The following is a 19,740-nucleotide window of genomic DNA, read 5'->3' as shown; positions in this document are numbered from 1 at the left end:
ACTATTGATTAGTAATGGAGCAGATTAGTCAGTGAACTTGATGACAATTGACTCGTAAACTTTTACTCCTTGTAAGATTTGAAAACTGGATTCTAAGAAGAATAAGGTAGAACCTCAAAGCCACTTTGCAAAAGCAATTGTCTAGTTTCTCAAATTGACAAAAAATTAATGCTTTGGAAATTGTACATTAGTACATCTTTGTAGAATGTGAATGATATTTAATAATTTCTTACCAATCTGCAATATCATCTATTAATGGTATTCATCAAATCAAACAAGATTCACCACATCAAGAAATTTATTTTCTCTTCGACATGGATGCTATGTCAGAGTGAAAGCCTTAAATTCTAGTCAAGAAGAGGACTAGTCTGCATAAAAGAGGAAGCTGTAGAATTGGCATGCTAACAAGCATTAGTGAGGATTTTACTGGGATTTGATCAACCCAGCGTTTAGAAAATTACTAATGCCACTCAGCAATGTCTTCCTAACTGCTCAAATCCTTCGAACTAGGTGTTTTACATTGCACAATAATGGCTGCAATCCTCAGAGTGACTAGTAGGTACAACTGCAGCTACCACACCTTTAATAAGTGCATGGATTGAGCTTTCACGAATTGTCTGAGAAAGTACTACGGATTTACTTTTAGCCAACCAACTTTAACAGTGTATCACAATTTGGTTCCTCATTTGATCTTTGCAAACAAAGCTTGAACCTAGCAAGCAACTCTTCCTTTTGTAGTAACTTCTACTAAGATCCAAAAATTGGTTCCCTGTTTGATTTTAAATTCAACAAATCGTTTCCAATTGTAGACAAGGGGGTTTAAAGCTACATTTAGGGAATGATTCCCAGTCATTGCGTTGTGACAGATCATGACCACATGCCTGCTGTAATTAAGAGCTTGAGAAACATCGGCAGTTTTCCTTCGAGCATGGCTCTATAAAACTGCATTCCAAATAGCCCAAAGAGTGGCTGCAATTACAACAATAATAGAATAAGAAAAATCAGTATCCAAAGAGCATCTCTCCACCCAAATAGGAGCCAATTAGTACCATAAAATGAGCTCCAGGGGGAGCACTTTAGGATAGATTTCTAACCAGTTAAAAAAATATATATTGCAAAGAATATGAATCAATAATGCATGCAATATAAGAAGTTAAAATGAAATAACTATTGCTATTCATTTATTTAATAATAAAAATTTTAACATTTAAATGAAATTCTGATATTTATGAAATACCTGCCATCTGCAGCACAGGTGAAATGAGAAACAGATTTTTTTTATGGGAGTTGTGTTGTTCACAATAGAATAAGCCAGTTCTAGCTGCATTACATACCCTTGTCATCTTGTCTTTCCAATTCTGCGATTGTCACTTCCAACATAGTTCCAAGTGCCTTCCACCATTCCAAATATTCTTGTGCAGCCTTGTGACTGAATAATTACAATGGACTGCAAGAGCTTTAGGGTAGTTATGGTTTGGCATCTTACAGCTCTGCCTCATAATTCCTTTTCCCCGCAAAGCTTTCCTTGCCTGCAAAACTCTCCCACATATTTTCATCAAAATTATACAATCTGTGAGAACTTAAAAAAAATAGGTCTAATTTGTGTGTGTGTTTTTTTTCCCTGCTATTATTAGAGTTAAAAGTTGACATAAATTTGCTGTCAGTACCAAATTCTGATATATGTTTTCTTCTAACAGGCAGAACAATATCATATACATAGTTTCCATCACGTATCAATTAGCGGATAATAAATAAAATTTGAGGAAGGAGATATGAGATAGAGAGACCTACTTTAAACACAAAAGGTAACCCCAAAAGGCAGACTGAATTCTAATGGCAGCAAATTCATGGATTCTCTCACACATTGATAGTTGGACAGAGGGGCTTCACCTTGAACTCTAATGACTGAAACTTCCACTTCATTTACACATTGATGGTTATATTGAGGGGTGCTGGTGAACCAGACAATCTTAGCAGCAACTAGAGCAGTTGTAACAGCTGCTTCAGCAGCAGCAATGGTGGCATGGGCCACAGCAAGAGCATGCTTGATCTGCTCTTCCTCAGCCTCACCTAGATTTCTTTCATTCAATGATGATGGTGCAGTGAGCGAGGTTAACCTTTTGATCTTGAGCCCTCCAAAAATCCATTTCCTTCTATCCCGATAATTGTTCTAGCAGTGAGGAACAGAATCAAAGACCAAAACTGCACAAATAAGCAAATTACTTTACCATTTCTTGTTTTGAGTTTGTCTCTCTTATAAAGAACCTCTTCACTATGTTGAACCAGCTCTTCTTCTTAGTCATTGGAGAACCAATAAATTACATTGGTCTAAGAAGGTTCTGATTGATTCTGCAACTTTGCTGGTAGGGTGGTTTCTGGTACTACATACATGCATCAGTTCAGAAAAAGAAGTTAAAAGACCAATACCAATACAGAATACTATTGATTAGTAATGGAGCAGATTAGCCAGTGAACTAAATAACAATTGACTTGTAAACTTTTACTCCATTTATAAGAATTGAAAACTGGATGCTTAGAAGAATAAGTTAGAGCCTCAAAACCATTTTGCAAAAGCAATTGTCTAGTTTCTCAAATTGCCAAGAAATTATTACTTTGGAAATAGTACATTAGTACATCTTTGTAGAATGTGAATAAAATTAAAGAATTTCTTACCAATCTGCAATATCATCTATTAGTGGTATTCAGCAAATCAAACAAGAGTCACCACATCAAGAAATTCATTTTCTCTTCAACATGGATGCTAAGTCAGAGAGAAAGCCTTAAATTCTGGTCAAGAAGAGGACCAGGCCGCATAAAAGAGGAAGTTGTAGAATTGGCCAGCTAACAAGCATTAGTGAGGATTTGCCTGGGATTTGATCAACCCAGAGTTTAGAAAATCATGAACGCTGCTCAGCAATGTCTTCCTTAACTGCTTAATCTCCGAACCTGGTGTTTTTCATTGCACAACAAAGGCTGCAAACCTCAGAGCTACTAGTAGGTACAACTGCAGCTACCACACCTTTAATAAGTGCATGGGTTGAGCTTTCATGAATTATCTGAGAAAGTACTATGGATTTCTTTTTAGCCAACCAACTATAACAGTGTACCACAATTTGGTTCCTCATTTGATCTTTGCAAACAAAGCTTGCATCTGGCGAGCAACTCTCCCTTTTTGTACTAACTTCTACTAAGATCTGAAATTTGGTTCCCAATTTGATCTTAGATTCAACAAATCATTTGCAATTATAGATAGGAGGTTTAAAGCAACATTTAGGGAATGAGTCCCAGCCATTGCTTCTTGACAGATCATGATCTTGTGCTTGCAGTAATTAAGAGCTTGAGTAGCATCAATAGTCTTCCCTTGAGTAGCAGTAATTAAGAGCTTGGCTCTATAATACTGCATTTCCAAATAGCCCAAAGAGTGGCTGCTATTACAACAATAATAGAATAAGAAAGATCAGTATCCAAAGAGCATCTCTCCATCCAAATAGGAGCCAGTTAGTACCGTAAAATGACCTCCCAGGGGAGCACTTTAGGACAGATTTCTAAATAGTTAAAAAAATGAATTGCAGAGAATATGAATCAATAATGCATGCAATATAAGAAGTTAAAAAGAAATAAATATTGCTTTTCATTTATTTAATAATAAATTTTTTACATTTCAATTAAATTTTGATATTTATGAAATACCTGCCATCTGCAGCGCAGGTGACAATGCTTTGATCAATCTATGCAAGGCACAATATTTGTTTTAAAATGACATTTTGTGCACATCTGCTGATCATCATGTCGCAGAACACAATATGTAGCCTGCAATCAGCAAATCACAGCTGATAGCCAACCCAATAACTCAAATAAATTATTATGTAAAAGAGGTATTAATGAGGTGAAATTTCAAACACGATACAATACCTCTTTTAGGCATTTTATCATACAGCTGTGTGTCCGAGCATATATGGTTTGCATAATTTAACTATAAGAGATATTGATGAGGTAAAAAAATTGAACATATGGTAACCAAAATTTAACATACCTCCACGTTTTGAAATTCCAATAGAAGGTTTATCAGTTCCAAAGCTAGTCTTTGTTGCAACAATGCAAGAATTAGCTTGGGTTAGGTTTTGAATTATTGAAATCGTATTGTATTTTAAATACAAACACAGAGTATTTTCTTGTATTCAGCTTTGGACATGTAAATACGTAATGAACAATGTTATGAAACCAATTAAGTATCTAAACTTTTTTCCTCTTTGTTTATTGCTGCTCCTCCTTCTCTAATGAAGTGGTCAAGATCAACATAAGTTATGAAATAGTCTAGATCATTTATATCATAATAATATTAGGTGAGTACACCTTTTAAGGAAACAAAAATATTAATGGACTCAAAGTTATGAAATACCTGCCATTTGCAGCATAGGTGACAATGCTTTGATCAATCTATGCAAGACACAACAAATGTTTAAAACGACATTCTGCACAAGCATAGTACTAAAAGGGCATCCTGCCATTCTCTGCACATTTTCTGATAACCTGCAATCATCAAATCACAGCTGACAGCCAAGCCAATAATTTAAACAAATTACAAAGTATATGAGATATTGATGAGGTAATAAAATTTCAAACACTATAAAATATCTCTTTTAGGCATTTTATCGAATAGCTGCCTGCCCGAGCATAAAGTGTTCACATAATTCAAATAAATTACAAACTATTTGACACTAAAATTTCAGAGTGCCAGAAGTTCAATTGTTAAAAGAGGAAAATAATTAAATTTAACTTACCTCCGTGTTTTGAAATTCCAATATAACGTTTAGCGGTTCAGAAGCTAGTCTCTGCTGCAACACTGCAAGAATTAGCCTGGGTTAGGGTTTGAATTATTAAAATTGTATTGTTCATATACAAACATAGAGGATTTTATTGTATTCTGCTTTTGATGTCAACAATGTAATGAGAAATATTATGAAACCAAATAATGTTGTACCTGGAAGGAAGGAGTAACTATTATGAGTAAATATTGCTCTTTGTTTTACAATTTTTTTATTGCTGCTCCTCCTCCACCTCATAGACAGACCTCCTGTCAATCTCAACGCAAGGGACGTTGGCTATCTTGGACCACTCTCGCCCGCCTTTCTTGCAGTGTTGTTTCAGCAATGGACATCGGTTAATATCAAGTTGCAGAAGCGAGGGAGGTATGCCCTTCTCTGGGAGGGATGCGAGTTTAGGGCAATTTTCGATGTACAATTGTTCAAGAGCAGAGAGATTTTGAAAGCCCAAAGAAGATAGAATTACTATATTTGGAATGCTCCGAATCGTTAGGTGGGTAAGAGAGGAAGGAAGCGTCATCGTCAGCTTCCCATCTTGCTCATCTGGAAACGACTGCCAATCTGGAATTCCACCAACAATTTCGAGTGATGTAAGAGAGGTTAGTCTGTGCAATCCCCACACAGTTACTTGCTTACAGATATTCTCCCCGTGAAATGAGAGTGATGTTAGACTGGTGGGGTAACCCTCTTCTGGAAAGTATATGACTCTTGGACAATTGTCGATATGAAGAGAATTGAGGTTCGGCATGCAGTTGGGCCAGGCCTCCAGTTTCTCACAGTATTGGATCGAAAGCACTCTCAAGCTGGTCGGGAGTTCCGTATCTCCATCTGGGAAGGAGACAAAACTAGGGCAGTTCCATATCTCGATCTTATTGAGGTGGCAGAGTTTGTGTAGGCCCACCGGTAAGGATTTCAACTTTGCACAACTTCCGATTTCAAGATTTTCAAGAGACGCATTGTTGGGTAAGTTGTTCGCTATTGACTCCATCTTTGGACAGTTCCGTACACAAAGGAATTTAAGAGCTGTAGGTAACTCGTTTTTTGATGAAAAGGATGTGAGCTCTATGCATGACGAAATCCGAAGGCGTTTAAGCGTGGTAGGTAGGTCGCCACTTGATGATAAGCATTTTAGAGATGGACAGCCCCCAATAACCAAGTCCTCAAGAAGAGAAGAAGAATTAGAAGAAGCCTCTCCCTCATCTACCAAAAACTGCAAATTCTCACAATCTCTTATATCTAGCGTTTTCAAATTTTGAGGCAACTGACCTCTTGAAATTAACGTCAAAGAATTACATCTCCAAATGCTTGCCTTTTCCAAACATGTACAATTAGAGATTGACAAGGATTTCAAACCACTACAAACCTCAATATTTAGTGTCCTTAAAGTAGATGTCAAGCTGATGTTGACAAGGCTTGAGCAATCTCTTATATCCAGCGTTATAAGGGATATGAATTCATCCTGCCACAAAGATGTTAGCTCCTTACAATTATCTATCTCTAGATTTTCCACCTTAGCTAACCCATGCATGAACTCCTCCGTCAAGCTTTTCACATATGGAATAGAAAGAATAGTTGACTTTGGAAAGCATAACTCATTTGTACTTTTGCTCACCACCCCTTTACATCCCTTAATTTCTAATGCATGAAGCTTTGGGAAGTTTGGAATAGAAACGTCCAATTGCTCACATCCATTAATAGAAAATTTTTCCAATAATGGAACATGGTGAGGCAATTTTCCTTGCAATTTAGGGCATTTAGAAATAGAAAGCTCACGCAACCGAGGGAATTCTTCATATTCAACTTTGCATGGAATCCAATCTTTCCATTCTTGCATATCCTCAAAGCAAAGTGTCTCTAAGGATTGGAAAGGCTTTGGGCAATCTTCCCCATAAAACTCAAGACCAATGATTTCCACAGCAGACAATCCTACGAGGGCAAGGTCTCTCAAGGATGGTAATTGTCCAATTGCAGGTAAGGATGTGCATTTCCTGCACCTCTCAATCCTTAGAAGCACCATATTAGAAAATGATGGATGTCCAAACCAAGTTGGGAATTTTGCACCAGCATAGCCATCAATTGAAATTTCTTTCACCGTTGTTGAAGGTTGTAGCATGTCAAGAATATCTAGACTAGCTCTTTGATCAAGCTCAGACTCCCATTTCATCACTAATACATTTAAATTCTTCTTACCAAGTAAGTTGGCCCTTCTTGCATCCTCGACATCAAGCACGTTCTCCAAGTGTGAAATGCAAAGTGTTCCCTTAAGAGACTCCAAGTTCATCAAGTCTCCTATCTTTGATGCAGTATCTTTCCCCACAACAAAATTAGACAATGTTTGTAGGTTTTTTAATTCTTTTATTCCCACCGGCATCTCTTTGATTAAACAGGCCCCTTTAATATCAAGATGCCGAAGATTGACTAGATTCCCAATTTTCTCCAGTAACTTTATTAGACGGTGACAACCATTCAATAGCAATGTCTGCAAATTGTGTAAAGAACTTGTTGATTCTGGTAAACTTCTAATCTTAGTATTAGAAAGGTTGAGGTATCTTAGATGTTTCAAACCACCGATTGAACTTGGTAACTCAAAAATTCGATATCCAGATAAAGATAATACCCTTAAACATCTAAACTGTGGCAACAGACAACTAAAAACGTAATTTGTTAAGTACCTCCAGTCATTTGTTGGTAGTGGTAGGAAGGTCCGTAAACGCATATCTTTTGTCAAGCCTTTAAATTTTGTGATGCCATCATATTCACAATGAGCGTAGGAGAAATGACGTACCTTTGTAGAAATCTTGGGTTGCATATTACCCCCTGATTTATCTTCCAACCAATAGCACAACTGTCCCGCTGCCCATTGAGCTAAATCATTGATTAAGTCGTGCATGACAAAGAGTGATTTATTCCTACTTGATTGTTGAAAAAGTGATCGCTTATATAAATCACGAAAATACTCAATACCAAGATCTTCCATTGGCTTATGCTTTTCTGATTCTTGAACCAAACCTTCCGCCATCCATAACAAGACTAGTTCTTGTTCCTCAAATTCATAATCTTTTGGGAATAGTGAACAATAGGCAAAACATCTCTTTAAATGTGAAGGGAGATATAGATAGCTCAATCTAAGGGTTGGTAGAACATCACTATTTTCTTCTGACATATCCCATACCTTGTTATTGAGCACATTTTTCCACTCATCACAATGTATAGTACGTAATAGGCCTCCAAGAGCTTTTGCTGCCAAAGGCAATCCCTGACACCTTTCCAAAATTTTAGGACCAAATTCTTGAAGTTCTGGATATGCACTAAAATCTGCTGTCCCCAATGTGTTTTGGATAAATACAACCAAGCAAGCATCATCTGACAACTTGTTCAACTTGTAAGCTTGAGTAGTGCCCATTATTGATGAAACACGATCATTCCGAGTTGTGATGATAATCTTACTCCCTGGAGCCCCAAATTCAAATGGACAACGCAGTCTAGTCCAATCATTATAGTTTTCATTCCATACATCATCCAAAACGAGTAAGAACTTTTTGCCTGATAATTTCCCCTTCAATTTGACTTGTAGTAACTCTAAATTATTATCGTTGCAGGATTCAGAAGTGAAAGATTGTAGAATTTCTCTTGTCACCCTTACAATATCAAAATCTTCCGAAACACAGCCCCATGCTTTCTCCTCAAAATAATGGCTCACCTCAATGTCATTATAGACTAGTTGGGCAAGAGTTGTTTTACCCATTCCCCCCATACCAAGTATGGGAATAACAGAGAGCTGAGCATTACTCGATTCACCGCTTAACAACAACTTGACAATAGCCTTTTTATCTTCTTCTCTGCCATGAGTATGACCTTCATTCACCAAAGAAGTCGTGGGCAACCTTGGTCTTGTTGCTCCAGTTCTTCCCAGGCCTGCAATTTCTCTCAACTCTAGATCTTTCTTATCAGTCACTATACTTTGCAGTCTTGTATCAATCTCTTCAATCTTGGACCGCATTGTGGTTGCAAAACTTCGATTCGAACCAATACAAGCATCAACGATCTTCCGTACCTTACTTGTGCTGGGTTCAGGGTTCAACTTGCGTCGCAAAGCTTCAGTAGCAAACTCGTCCAAGATGTCGTCCACATCATAGGCCAAGTCTTCCAGCTCATCCAACCAGATCTTAACGAACCCGTTTGTCATCTGCTTCTCTTCGGCGTCATCCAGAACTGCACGGATCTTCATCAACGTTGTCCTCCACCTCTTGAGGTCAGCATCAACTTTCTCTTGCTGAAAGAACTTCAGCAAATCATCCGAAGTTAGCTTCTCAAACAGCTTCCCAAAGAAAGCGGATAAAGCAGCATCTCCAATTACAGACATGATTCGCTCGTGGGAAACAAGGAAATATGGGAAATGAAATGAAGTAACCAAAGAGACACAGACTCTTCTGAAATTTGAGTTAGGACTGAAAAGGTATCCTTGGTTCTGTGAAAGTTCGTGAAGTGGGGGTGTTCGGTAGAGGATTTTGGCTGGGTTTGGATCCAGCTTTTGCGTTTGCGTTTACGTTTCTTCACCTTTTTTTTTTTTTTTTTTTTCCCTGCTGCTGCGCACTCGTTTAGGGAACAATGGCTACTGTTCATGTGAACAGTAGCCGGCAATTGTTGACTTTTCAGTTTTTTTATTGGTTTTGTGGGTCCCGTAAACAGTGTACAGGACCCACAAATCTCACTTTTGAGTAACTTTTTTATTAAAATTGGGTCCCACAATACTATTCACACATTTAAAAATTATTTTGCTACAGTGTTTTCAGTTTTCAGTTTTCAATTTCAGCAAAATAAGTTCTATCCAAACAGACCCTAAATATGGTTTTCAAAGTTCTCCAACCAAATAAAAAAACACTATAAAGTTTCAATTTTCAACGTCGTGGGGGAAAATTATCTTGGTTTTTTAACCTGGTAAGAACGATCCCCATCTCCTACCTCCCTCAGTCAATGATTGTGGAGGTAGTTGAAGACGGTGAACGATACTGTCCTTCCCTTAATTAGTGCTATAACATGGTTTAATTTATTCTGCCAAGAACAAAAATGAAAAGAAAAACCAGCTGTGGAGAACCTCAACAGGGACGTGCACTCAACTCACATGGATTGCATAGTGAGTGTTCGATGTTTGGTTTACAAGAAGACAAACTTTCACTAAAGTCAATCAATTGATGTAATTTCTTTTGTGCCAAAAGAAAGGTCAAAAGGCTCTGAGTTTCCAGATTGAAATATAGTGAGCGTTTGGGCTCCGCGTCTGCTGCATCTGCGTTTTTCCAGTTGGCGTTTTCTTTTTTTTTTTTTTTTTTTTGGCCCGCACTGTTCATACACTGTACTGTTACTGTTTATATATTAAAAATATTAAAAATGGGTCCCACGGTACTATTTACACATTTAAAAATTATTTTGTTACAGTGTTTTCAGTTTTCAGTTTTCAGTTTCAGCAACAATAAGCTCAATCCAAACGGACCCTTTGAGTAATATTGTTTTTAATGTTTTTAATATTTGTATAAATAAAAAATATGTGAAAATATGTGAAATATTTTTAAAATGCTCAAAAATATGTTTGAACATACCTACCAAACATTTCCTTAGTTTCTCAACTGTGCTCTGGCTGTGTAAGAACAAAGAATATTCGTCTTCACCAACTTGATTCCAAATGTATACAGCTGTAAGTTAAATATAAAAATACAATATGAAGAACCCAAAGCTCAACTGCTTTATAATTTATTAGTGCTCCCCAATGCCGATGGCCAAAGAAATCTTATATAAAGGAGGAAAGATACAAACTGAGGCCACCAAGATTGACCCAGCTAGCCTGTAATCTTTCTGGGGTAGGTGTGTGTTTGTATTCAGCATCTGCATTTTCAAGCTGCGTTTTGCTCTTCTTTTTTTTTTTTTTTTTTTTTCACGCGTTTTGGAGTATTGCGGTTACTGTTCAATGAACAGTAACCGCAAAAGTTGACTTTCTACAGTGGACAGTGCACATATGCACTGTTTATGGATCCACAAATTTCATTTTTTATCAATTTTTTCATTAAAAATGAGTCTCACAGTACTATTCACACATTTAAAAATTATTTTGCTACAGTGTTTTCAGTTTTCAGTTTTCAGTTTCAGCAAAATAAGTTCTATCCAAACACACCCCTAATCTATATATATATGACACAACCAACCAAGCTCTGATTATCGTAATGACTGGACCTGGTCTTGCTCGAAATTTCACTCACTGGCTCACCAACCAATATAAAATAGATAGAAATAGTGCTTCATGTTCATTCACTACACTTCCGTGATAAAGGTTTTTTTTTTCCCTAATCAAACTTTTCTAAAAATTTTGCATTATATTTAAAGGTTTTTTTTAAAAAAAATACAAGTTTATGTTTCTTTAAAGGTTGAGTTACCACAAAAAATAGAATTTGTGAATGCTATAATTTGAATTCAAAGCTTTCATAATTATTTCAATTGCTCTCTAACCAATTACCTCAAATTTCTTCTAATATATATATATTTTTAAGTTCATAATAAACTATTCCACATTTCTAGTGTTCAAAGTTTGGGGGTGCACTTTCAACATCCAAAATATTTATAACTATTCGTAGACCCAGCGCGTTGCGTGTGATAATATTTTTACGTGGTCTCAATAAATTTATTTTTTGCATTTTGCACTCATTTAATAAATAGTAATGTATTTCATTATTATATTTTCAATTATTATAGGGACAATACAAATGTAATATATATAATTTTTGTCATACTAAAATGAAAATAATACAATTTTTCTCAGGAATTTAGAAGTTAGCAAAATACTATTTTTAATAAAAATAAATTATAACATTTTGTGTATCATTAAAAAGTATATAAATTTTGGAAATTATTTTTTTAGTTTTACACAAACTTTTTCAAACCCAATTTTTCTATTGTACAATGAAAAACACCAAGAAACATATCAAAAAATTATTAAAATTCAACAAAACTATAATTCAAATAAAAAAGAAAGGGAAAAAATAAAACTCACATCAAAGTCAAACTCATTCTCTTGAATATGTAAAACATTTCAAACATGATGTGATCAAGCCAAATATCCAATGCATGATCAAATTCAAAATTTTTAGTAAGGTTTGAAGTAACGCAATAGAAATATGTCACTATTTCCAAGCTAAAGTGTTGGTTATAGCTTTATATGTAATGATTGTAACTCTTTTTTCTTAATAAAAACCAAGAGTACAAAGGGGAAAAAAGTAGAGAAATATTTTTTTGAAAAAAGAAGAATTATTGTGTTAATACTGTCATAATCTAATCTAACATGTGAAAAATGAATAGACAAATAAATAACTTAAAAATCTCAAAGAATACACTAATGAGATAAGGAGGATGAGCAATACAAAATATTCGTAAATGCTTAAAACAATTACTCAAGCATCTAAAAGCATCATATAATAAAGATATAACAAATGGTGCTAATTTGTTAAAAAAATAAATAAATGTATAAACAATGAAAAGAAACTGCACAATGACCATCTTCTTTAATTGCACTAACTGTTTTTCATTATATTGTTCAGACTATATTGTTGTTTTCCAAATAAACTAAAACCTAACAATAGCACAAATTATGGACATATTATAATTTGATTTTCCCCCAAATCAGGTCATCAACATTCAAAGTATTTAGTGTAGTAACAAAAATGATAAAAAATACTTGCGTCAAGGAAAACATATGAATTAGTCAATAATAGGACAATGAGATTACAAACCTCATAAAAAATAAAAAATAAAAATGAAAAAAAAAGATTGAGAGAGAGAGAGAGAGAAAACATTTTTGTGTGAGAAAAAAAAATATTTATATTTATATAAAATGGGAGAAAGTGACAAATTTATAGTAAGATGATGAGAATAAGAAGAGCCAAAATAAAGGAAGATAAAAGGAAAAAATTATATGTAAAATTAAAACCATATAAGAGGAATATCTATAGACAATATGTAAAGTTAAAACCTCCTAAGATGAATTTATAAAGCCAATGTACTTATATATTTATTATTGTCAAAAAATTAAAGGTAAAAAAAAATAAATATGAAAAGAATAATGATGTGATGATGATGTGGAGAATGAGGTGACTGAACAGAAGCGTAGCACTACGCTTCATCTTTTAGATAGAATATAGATGAGATTAAGGTTTGGTGTAGTACTTACCAAGTGCAATACTGTTCAATGACTAAGATTAAAAATTAATTTTTATGATGCTACAACTTTGTAGTTTACCAAAAGTCCAAATTATGATGCTAAATGGGCCAAAATAGTCGGTTAAGTGAAGATTAAAAATCTGGGATTTTCTCCAAACGAGAATTCAACTTGTAATAGGATTCCTTGACCTATTTAAGGGCTCTTTAGGGAAATATTCAGGGAGGCGGAGGCTAGTGCTAGGCTGAGAGCTGAATGTATAGAGTGCGGCTACTTCTTTGGTTTTCTTCTATGAAAGTTAGTTTTATTTTATTTGTTTAATTTAATGTTTAGTATTTTATTTTTCTATTTTCTTTCAATTACTATGTGTAGCTAAATTTATAATTAGGGTTGAGGATGAAACCTTGTTAAGGATTAACAGTAATATTTATGTGATTTGATTTTTCCCACAATAGTTGTTCTTTATTGATTTAAATTGTTCTTGCTTCATACCAATTAACTAAGATAGTATTCTAGATATGAGTTCAATCATGTTTTTCTCATGATTTAGGATTTGTCTTAATTAATTGAATGCTTGGATTATTAATTCTTAATTATAAAATTGGATATCACTTATGATTTGTCCGTCAATGGATACAATTTATGATTTGATTTTTAGAATTTGATATATCTTGTGATTTGTTTGGCTACGGATACAATTGATGATTTGGTTTTATACTTAAGAAGCGAAAAAGAACATGCTTTTGGTTTTTTAAAACAAGGATTTTAATGAGAATATTTTCTATGATAGCAAGATTGATTTCTAGATTATCATGTAGTGAGTTGGAAAAAATTAATGATCATAAATATATGCTGATATGACTTACAAGGCGGGTTCCAAAACCTTAATTCCTTTCTCTTAATTGGTTACATCTTTTTATTTCTTTATATCTTTTGCTTAGTTTATTTAATTGCAAACAACCAATTTTTATTAAACTAGATTAGGTTTAATTTGGTTAAGGTTTAATTAATTTTCCTACATTTATGCAAGTCCCTGTGGGTTCGACCTCGTTTTTGTCCAATTATACTTCGGTACGGTTCGTACACTTGCGAGTATTTTAAAATTTCACAACAATCACCCTGATCTTCCATTGGCTTGTTTCCTTTTGTTTCTTGGAAAAAGCCTTCTGCGATCCATAGCAAAACTAATTCTTTCTCCTTAAACTCATAATCTTTTGAGAATAGTGAACAATAAGCAAAGCACCTCTTTGAATGTGAAGGGAGATATTGGCAGCTTAATTTAAGAATTGAAAAAATACTGTTCTTTTCCTCTGAAATATCCCAAATCTTGCTATCTAACACATCTTTCCACTCGTCACGATCATGTTTAGTGCGTAAAAGGCCTCCAAGTACTTTTGCTGCCAAAGGTGAGCCCTTACACTTGTCTAAGATTTTTCAACCAATTTCTTCTAGTTTTGGATGGGCAGTAAAATCTGTTGCCCCCAATGCATGTTGGGTAAATAAATGCCAACAAGCATCATTTGACAACTCTTTCAACTCATAAGCCGGGGTAGTTCCCATTGTTGATGAAACATCAAAATTCCGAGTTGTGACAATAATCTTACTTCCTGGAGCCCCAAATTCAAATGGACAACGTAGCTTAGTCCAGTCATCGTAGTCTTCATTCCAAACGTCATCCAAAATGAGCAAAAACTTCTTACCAGACAATGTCTCCTTCAATTTGACTTGTATTGAATTTAAATCATTAGCATCACAATGCTCAGAAATGACAGATAGTAGAATTGCTTTAGTCACCCTTATAATGTCAAAATCTTCAGAAACACAAGCCCATGCTTTCAAATCAAAATAACGGCTCACCTCATCGTCATTGTAGACTAGTTGGGCAAGAGTCGTCTTACCCAACCCTCCCATGCTTGGCGTGTTGGTATCCGGTTCTGTTGGGACCTGTAGCACGGGGGTTCAATCCCCCGCAATTACCTAGAAAAAGAAAAAAAAGAAACCTTACATAAAAGGAAGAAAGATAACAAAATGAGGCCACCAAGATTTGACCCAACTAGGCTGTAATCTTTCTGGTGTAGGTTTCATCTATCTAAATATAAATATTACAAAACCAACCAAGCTCTGAATATCCTAATGACTGGGACCTGGTCTTGCTGCAAATTTCCACTCACTGGCTCACCAACCAATATAAAATAGATAGAAATAGTGCTTCATGTTCATTCACTACACTTCCGTGATAAAGGTTTTTTTTTTTTTTTTTTTTTTTTTTTTTCAAATAAAACTTTTCTAAATTTTTTTTAATATATTTAAAGGTTTTTTTAAAATACAAGTTTATGTTTCTTTAAAGGTTGGGTTACCACAAAAAATAGAATTTGTGAATGCTACCATTTGAATTCAAAACTTTCATAATTATTTCAATAGCTCTCTAACCAATTACCTCAAATTTCTTTTAATATATATATTTTTTTCAGTTAATGTTTTTACATTTTTAAATTTATTCCACATTTCTAGTGTTCAAAGTTTGGGAATGCACTTTCAACACCCAAAATATTTATAATTAGTTTTGAGCCCAGCATGTTGCGTAATAATATTTTTACGTGGTTTCATTAAATTTATTTTTTGCATTTTGCATTAATTTAAAAAATAGTAATGTATTTTATTATTATATTTTTAATTATTATAGGGACAAGCACAAATGTAATATATATAATTTTTCTCATATTAAGATGAAAATAATAAAATTTTTCTCAGGAATTTAGAAGTTAGCAAAATACTATTTTTAATAAAAATTAATTATAACATTTTGTATATCATTAAAATGTAAATAAATTTTGGAAATTATTTTTTTAGTTTTACACAAACTTTTTCAAACCCAATTTTTTCTACTGTATAATCAAAAACACCAAGAAACATATAAAAAAAAATAGTAAAATTCAACAAAACTATAATTCAAATAAAAAAGAAAGGGAAAAAATAAAACTCACATCAAAGTCAAACTCATTCTCTTGTATATGTAAAACATTTCAAACATGATGTGATCAGGCCAAATATCCAATACATAATCAAATTCAAAATTTTTAGTAGGGTTTTGAAGTAACACAATAGAAATATGTCACTATTCCCAAGCAAAAGTGTTGGTTATAGCTTTATACCTAATGATTGTAACTCTTTTTTCTTAATAAAAACCAAGAGTACAAAGGGGAAAAAAGTAGAGAAATATTTTTTTGAAAAACGAGGAATTATTGTGTTAATATTGTCATAATCTAATCTAACATCTAATCCAACATGTGAAAAATGAATAGACAAATAAATAACTTAAAAATCTCAAAGAATACACTAATGAGGTAAGGAGGATGAGCAATACAAAATATTCATAAATTCTTAAAACAATTACTCAAGCATCTAAAAGCATCATATAATAAAGATATAACAAATGGTGCTAATTTGTTAAAAAAAATTTATAAACAGTGAAAAGAAACTGCACAATGACCATCTTCTTTAATTGCACTAACTGTTTTTCATTATATTGTCCAGACTATATTACTGTTTTCCAAATAAACTAAAACCTGACAATAACACAAATTATGGACATATTATAATATGATTTTCCCAAAATCTGGTCATCAACATTCAAAGTATTTAGTGTAGTAAAAAAAATGATAAAAAATACTTGCGTCAAAGAAAACATATGAATTAGTCAATAATAGGACAATGAGAGTACAAACCTCATAAAAAATAAAAATAAAAATGAAAAAAAAAAAGATTGAGAGAGAGAGAGAGATAACATTTTTGTGTGAGAAAAAAAAATATATATATATATGATCAGATGCTTGGTGGTACACTACTCCCTTAGCTTCACAGCTTATAAGGCTGCAAGTGGGGGGGTTTTCCTTCGATGTGAGATTCAAAGCCAAAATCGGTTACAAGCAAGCTATTGGCCGAGCTGAGGCAAAAAGTCTCCACAATATATATATATATATATATATATATATATATATATATATATATAATGGGAGAGAGTGACAAATTTATAGTAAGATGATGAGAATAAGAAAGGCCAAAATAAAGGAAGATAAAAGGACAAAATTATATGTAAAATTAAAACTGTATAAGAGGAATATGTACAGACAATATGTAAAGTTAAAACCTCCTAAGATAAATTTGTAAAGCCATGTATTTATATATTTATTATTTTCAAAAAATTAAAGGTAAAAAATAAATATGAAAAGAATAATGATGTGATGATGACGTGGAGAATGAGGTGGCTTAACAAGAGCGTAGCAATAATAAATGCTACGCTTCATCTTTTAGATATAAATATAATATAGATGAGATTAAGGTTTGGTGTAGTACTTACCAAATGCAATACTTTTCAATGACTAAGATTAAAAATTAATTTTTATTCTCAACAATTGGATAACAAAGTTAAAAAAAAAAATTTGAGAGGAAATATATATAGCTCAAAAAATAAATAAATAAATAATGAGGCATACCAATAAGGACAACTTCGTCTTACCAAAAATATTTTCCTACCCAATGTCCTCACCTTAATTTTTTTTTTTTTTAAATTATCTTCACTTTAAATTATATATATATGAGATGGGCTCAAGTTACACCTTTTTGAGACCTTTGATTTCTTTTATATCTAAGGGTGAAAAGGCACACATGGTAATGTCATAATTATTCTTTAAAAATTAGTGATTTAGATATTAACTATTCTTATTAAAGGGGAAAAAAACAGCATTAACTCTCCACTCTCCTCCACATCATCATCTTCTTCTTCTCATCCTCTCTCACATCTTTCTTCTTACGCTATGTACTCTTAGGCCATCACCATTGATTTCTTAACAATATTTTCTTGAGGTACTCTAAAATTTTAGAAATATATGACCAAAGTCACAATTGTTTTAGAGAACGATCGTTGAGGCTAAGTATTTCTAAAACTCTCATGACAAATTTTACTCTAGGTACTGCCAAAACATAAAACTCAATGGACGAAAAAAAATTTCTCCTTTTTTCAGACCATATATTATGGTTAATTAATGGCAAAAGAATACTCCTACCATAATAAATGAGTTTGCAAAATGGTTATCATGTTTATTAAAACAAAATAAAGACAGCTTGTGTAACACCTGAACCTAATTTCATAATTAATTTTATGGTTTATATGCATGTCATTATCTTAATTACTTTTAAGTGCATGAAGTTTTGATATTGTGATATTATAAAACATATATGCTATTTTAATGTGATGGATATAGCTTTATAAAGGTAAGGATATATATATATATATATATATATATGCAAAGTGATATTATTTTTGTATAAAAGTGTGAGTGTGAATGTAAGAAATTATTTTTGTAGAAAGGTGTGAGTGTGAATGCAAGAAAATTGGAAAAGTGGGTGGTGAGATTTTTCCTAAGCTCCACACGTATTCCACCCAAAGTCCCCATCTTTTATCCCCTTTTTGCTGCCCAAAAAATCTTCCCCTTATCTCATTTTCTTGGCTGCACCAGACAGAAATTCCAGCCCTCTTTCCCTACTCTTTTCCTTGTTCTTTGTTTCTCTCTTCTCCCCTTCTTACATGGCAGCCCTCCCTCTCTCACCAAAACAAAATATTCCTCTCTAAAGAAGAAATTAAAGGGTTAACACTAAAATTTCAACTTCAAATTGTTGGGGGTAAGTAATCAAAACTTCATCTGTTTATTTCTACTTTTTTAACCTCTTTCCTGATTTTATAGGCTGAATTATGAGTCTGTTTTAGTGATTTGAAGGTTTGATGATATTATGGTTTATTGAATATTTAATAACATATTTTAGTATGTTTATTATAGGTATAAAAATACCCAAATGAAATTAAGGCCTATTGCTATTTGTTGATAATTTTGTAAGAATATGTACTGAAGCTGTCTCTGTGACAGATTTGATGTTTACAACAAGAAAAATATGTATTAAATCATATTCTGTGAATTAGGATGCTAGGAGTAGTTTTTATGAATTCTAAGACACACATGGTTGTTATGGAAGTGGTCTCACAGAATTTGAATGAACATAAAAATAATGGTTTAATTTTTAAGTTGCAAGAAATTCTGTCAGTACAGATTTGAGTGTGTTGTTTTGTGTGATTTTTAGTAAATCATGGGTTTATTCTTTGACTCCAAAATTTTTATGGTACATACTGGACATACAGGGGAGTGGTTCTGTAAAATTTCATGACAATTGGATGTGCGTGAACAGCCCATTTGTATTTTACAAATGGGGCATATGCTGTTGGAATAGAACATTGAACAGTAAAGGACATGCCTAATTTTGAGGATTTAATTCTAAAGCTAGGGTGAATGTTTTGAGCTATAATTTAATATGCTTATATTTTGTTATGTCTCGATCATAAATTAATTTTTGTGTAACTTTTTTTGAGGTTTAGTACTCAAAGGAGGGGTTCTAAACCATGCGAAGATTGTATTTATGAAGCTGTTTTGTCCGACGTGTTGTATGTTACCATATGAATGTATATAGTTACATGACCATGCTTAAAGGATTTTATATTTATGCATGCATTATTGCCCTAACCTCAAAGCACCTTTTGGAAATAAAGTTGGCTCTTCTAGAGATATGGGATTAATATAAGAATGTTGGTTTCTCTAGGATTTTGTACCTATTGTTTGATGAATGTATTTTTGTTTGTGGGAACCTCATTGAGGTGGGATTAGAATTTCTTTG

The 19,740-nt window shown here is 33.3% G+C and overlaps 2 protein-coding genes across 38 annotated transcripts in view; both read right to left on the bottom strand.

The window, feature by feature from the left end:
- LOC126724227 (putative disease resistance RPP13-like protein 1) overlaps window positions 1–19,740 on the bottom strand; it is a 248,182-nt gene that overhangs the window by 113,345 nt on the left and 115,097 nt on the right. For 19 of the 37 annotated variants that reach the window (XM_050428694.1, XM_050428692.1, XM_050428687.1 and 16 more), the window contains exons 7-10: window positions 3,691–3,810; window positions 2,674–3,428; window positions 1,792–2,381; window positions 1,238–1,529 (exon numbers count right to left, since the gene is read on the bottom strand). The gene's annotated coding sequence lies outside the window, so the exon portion shown is untranslated. Of the gene's footprint in view, window positions 1–233; window positions 970–1,237; window positions 1,530–1,791; window positions 2,382–2,673; window positions 3,429–3,690; window positions 3,811–4,468; window positions 4,531–19,740 lie in introns of those variants that run through there. The other 18 variants (XM_050428698.1, XM_050428697.1, XM_050428701.1 and 15 more) reach the window with 6 other exon arrangements.
- The window catches only part of LOC126724225 (putative disease resistance RPP13-like protein 1), a 285,952-nt gene that overhangs the window by 230,791 nt on the left and 35,421 nt on the right, over window positions 1–19,740 (bottom strand). Inside the window, exon 2 of the mRNA XM_050428669.1 lies at window positions 5,563–7,608. Within this exon, the coding sequence (XP_050284626.1) occupies window positions 5,563–7,608 (2,046 nt within the window). The remainder of the gene's footprint in view (window positions 1–5,562; window positions 7,609–19,740) is intronic.

This window comes from Quercus robur, chromosome 4 (assembly GCF_932294415.1).
Source record: "Quercus robur chromosome 4, dhQueRobu3.1, whole genome shotgun sequence".
Taxonomy (NCBI): Eukaryota; Viridiplantae; Streptophyta; class Magnoliopsida; order Fagales; family Fagaceae; genus Quercus; species Quercus robur.
The sequence above is the reverse complement of the archived record's forward strand: the minus strand, read 5'-3'. Positions and strand labels throughout refer to the sequence as shown.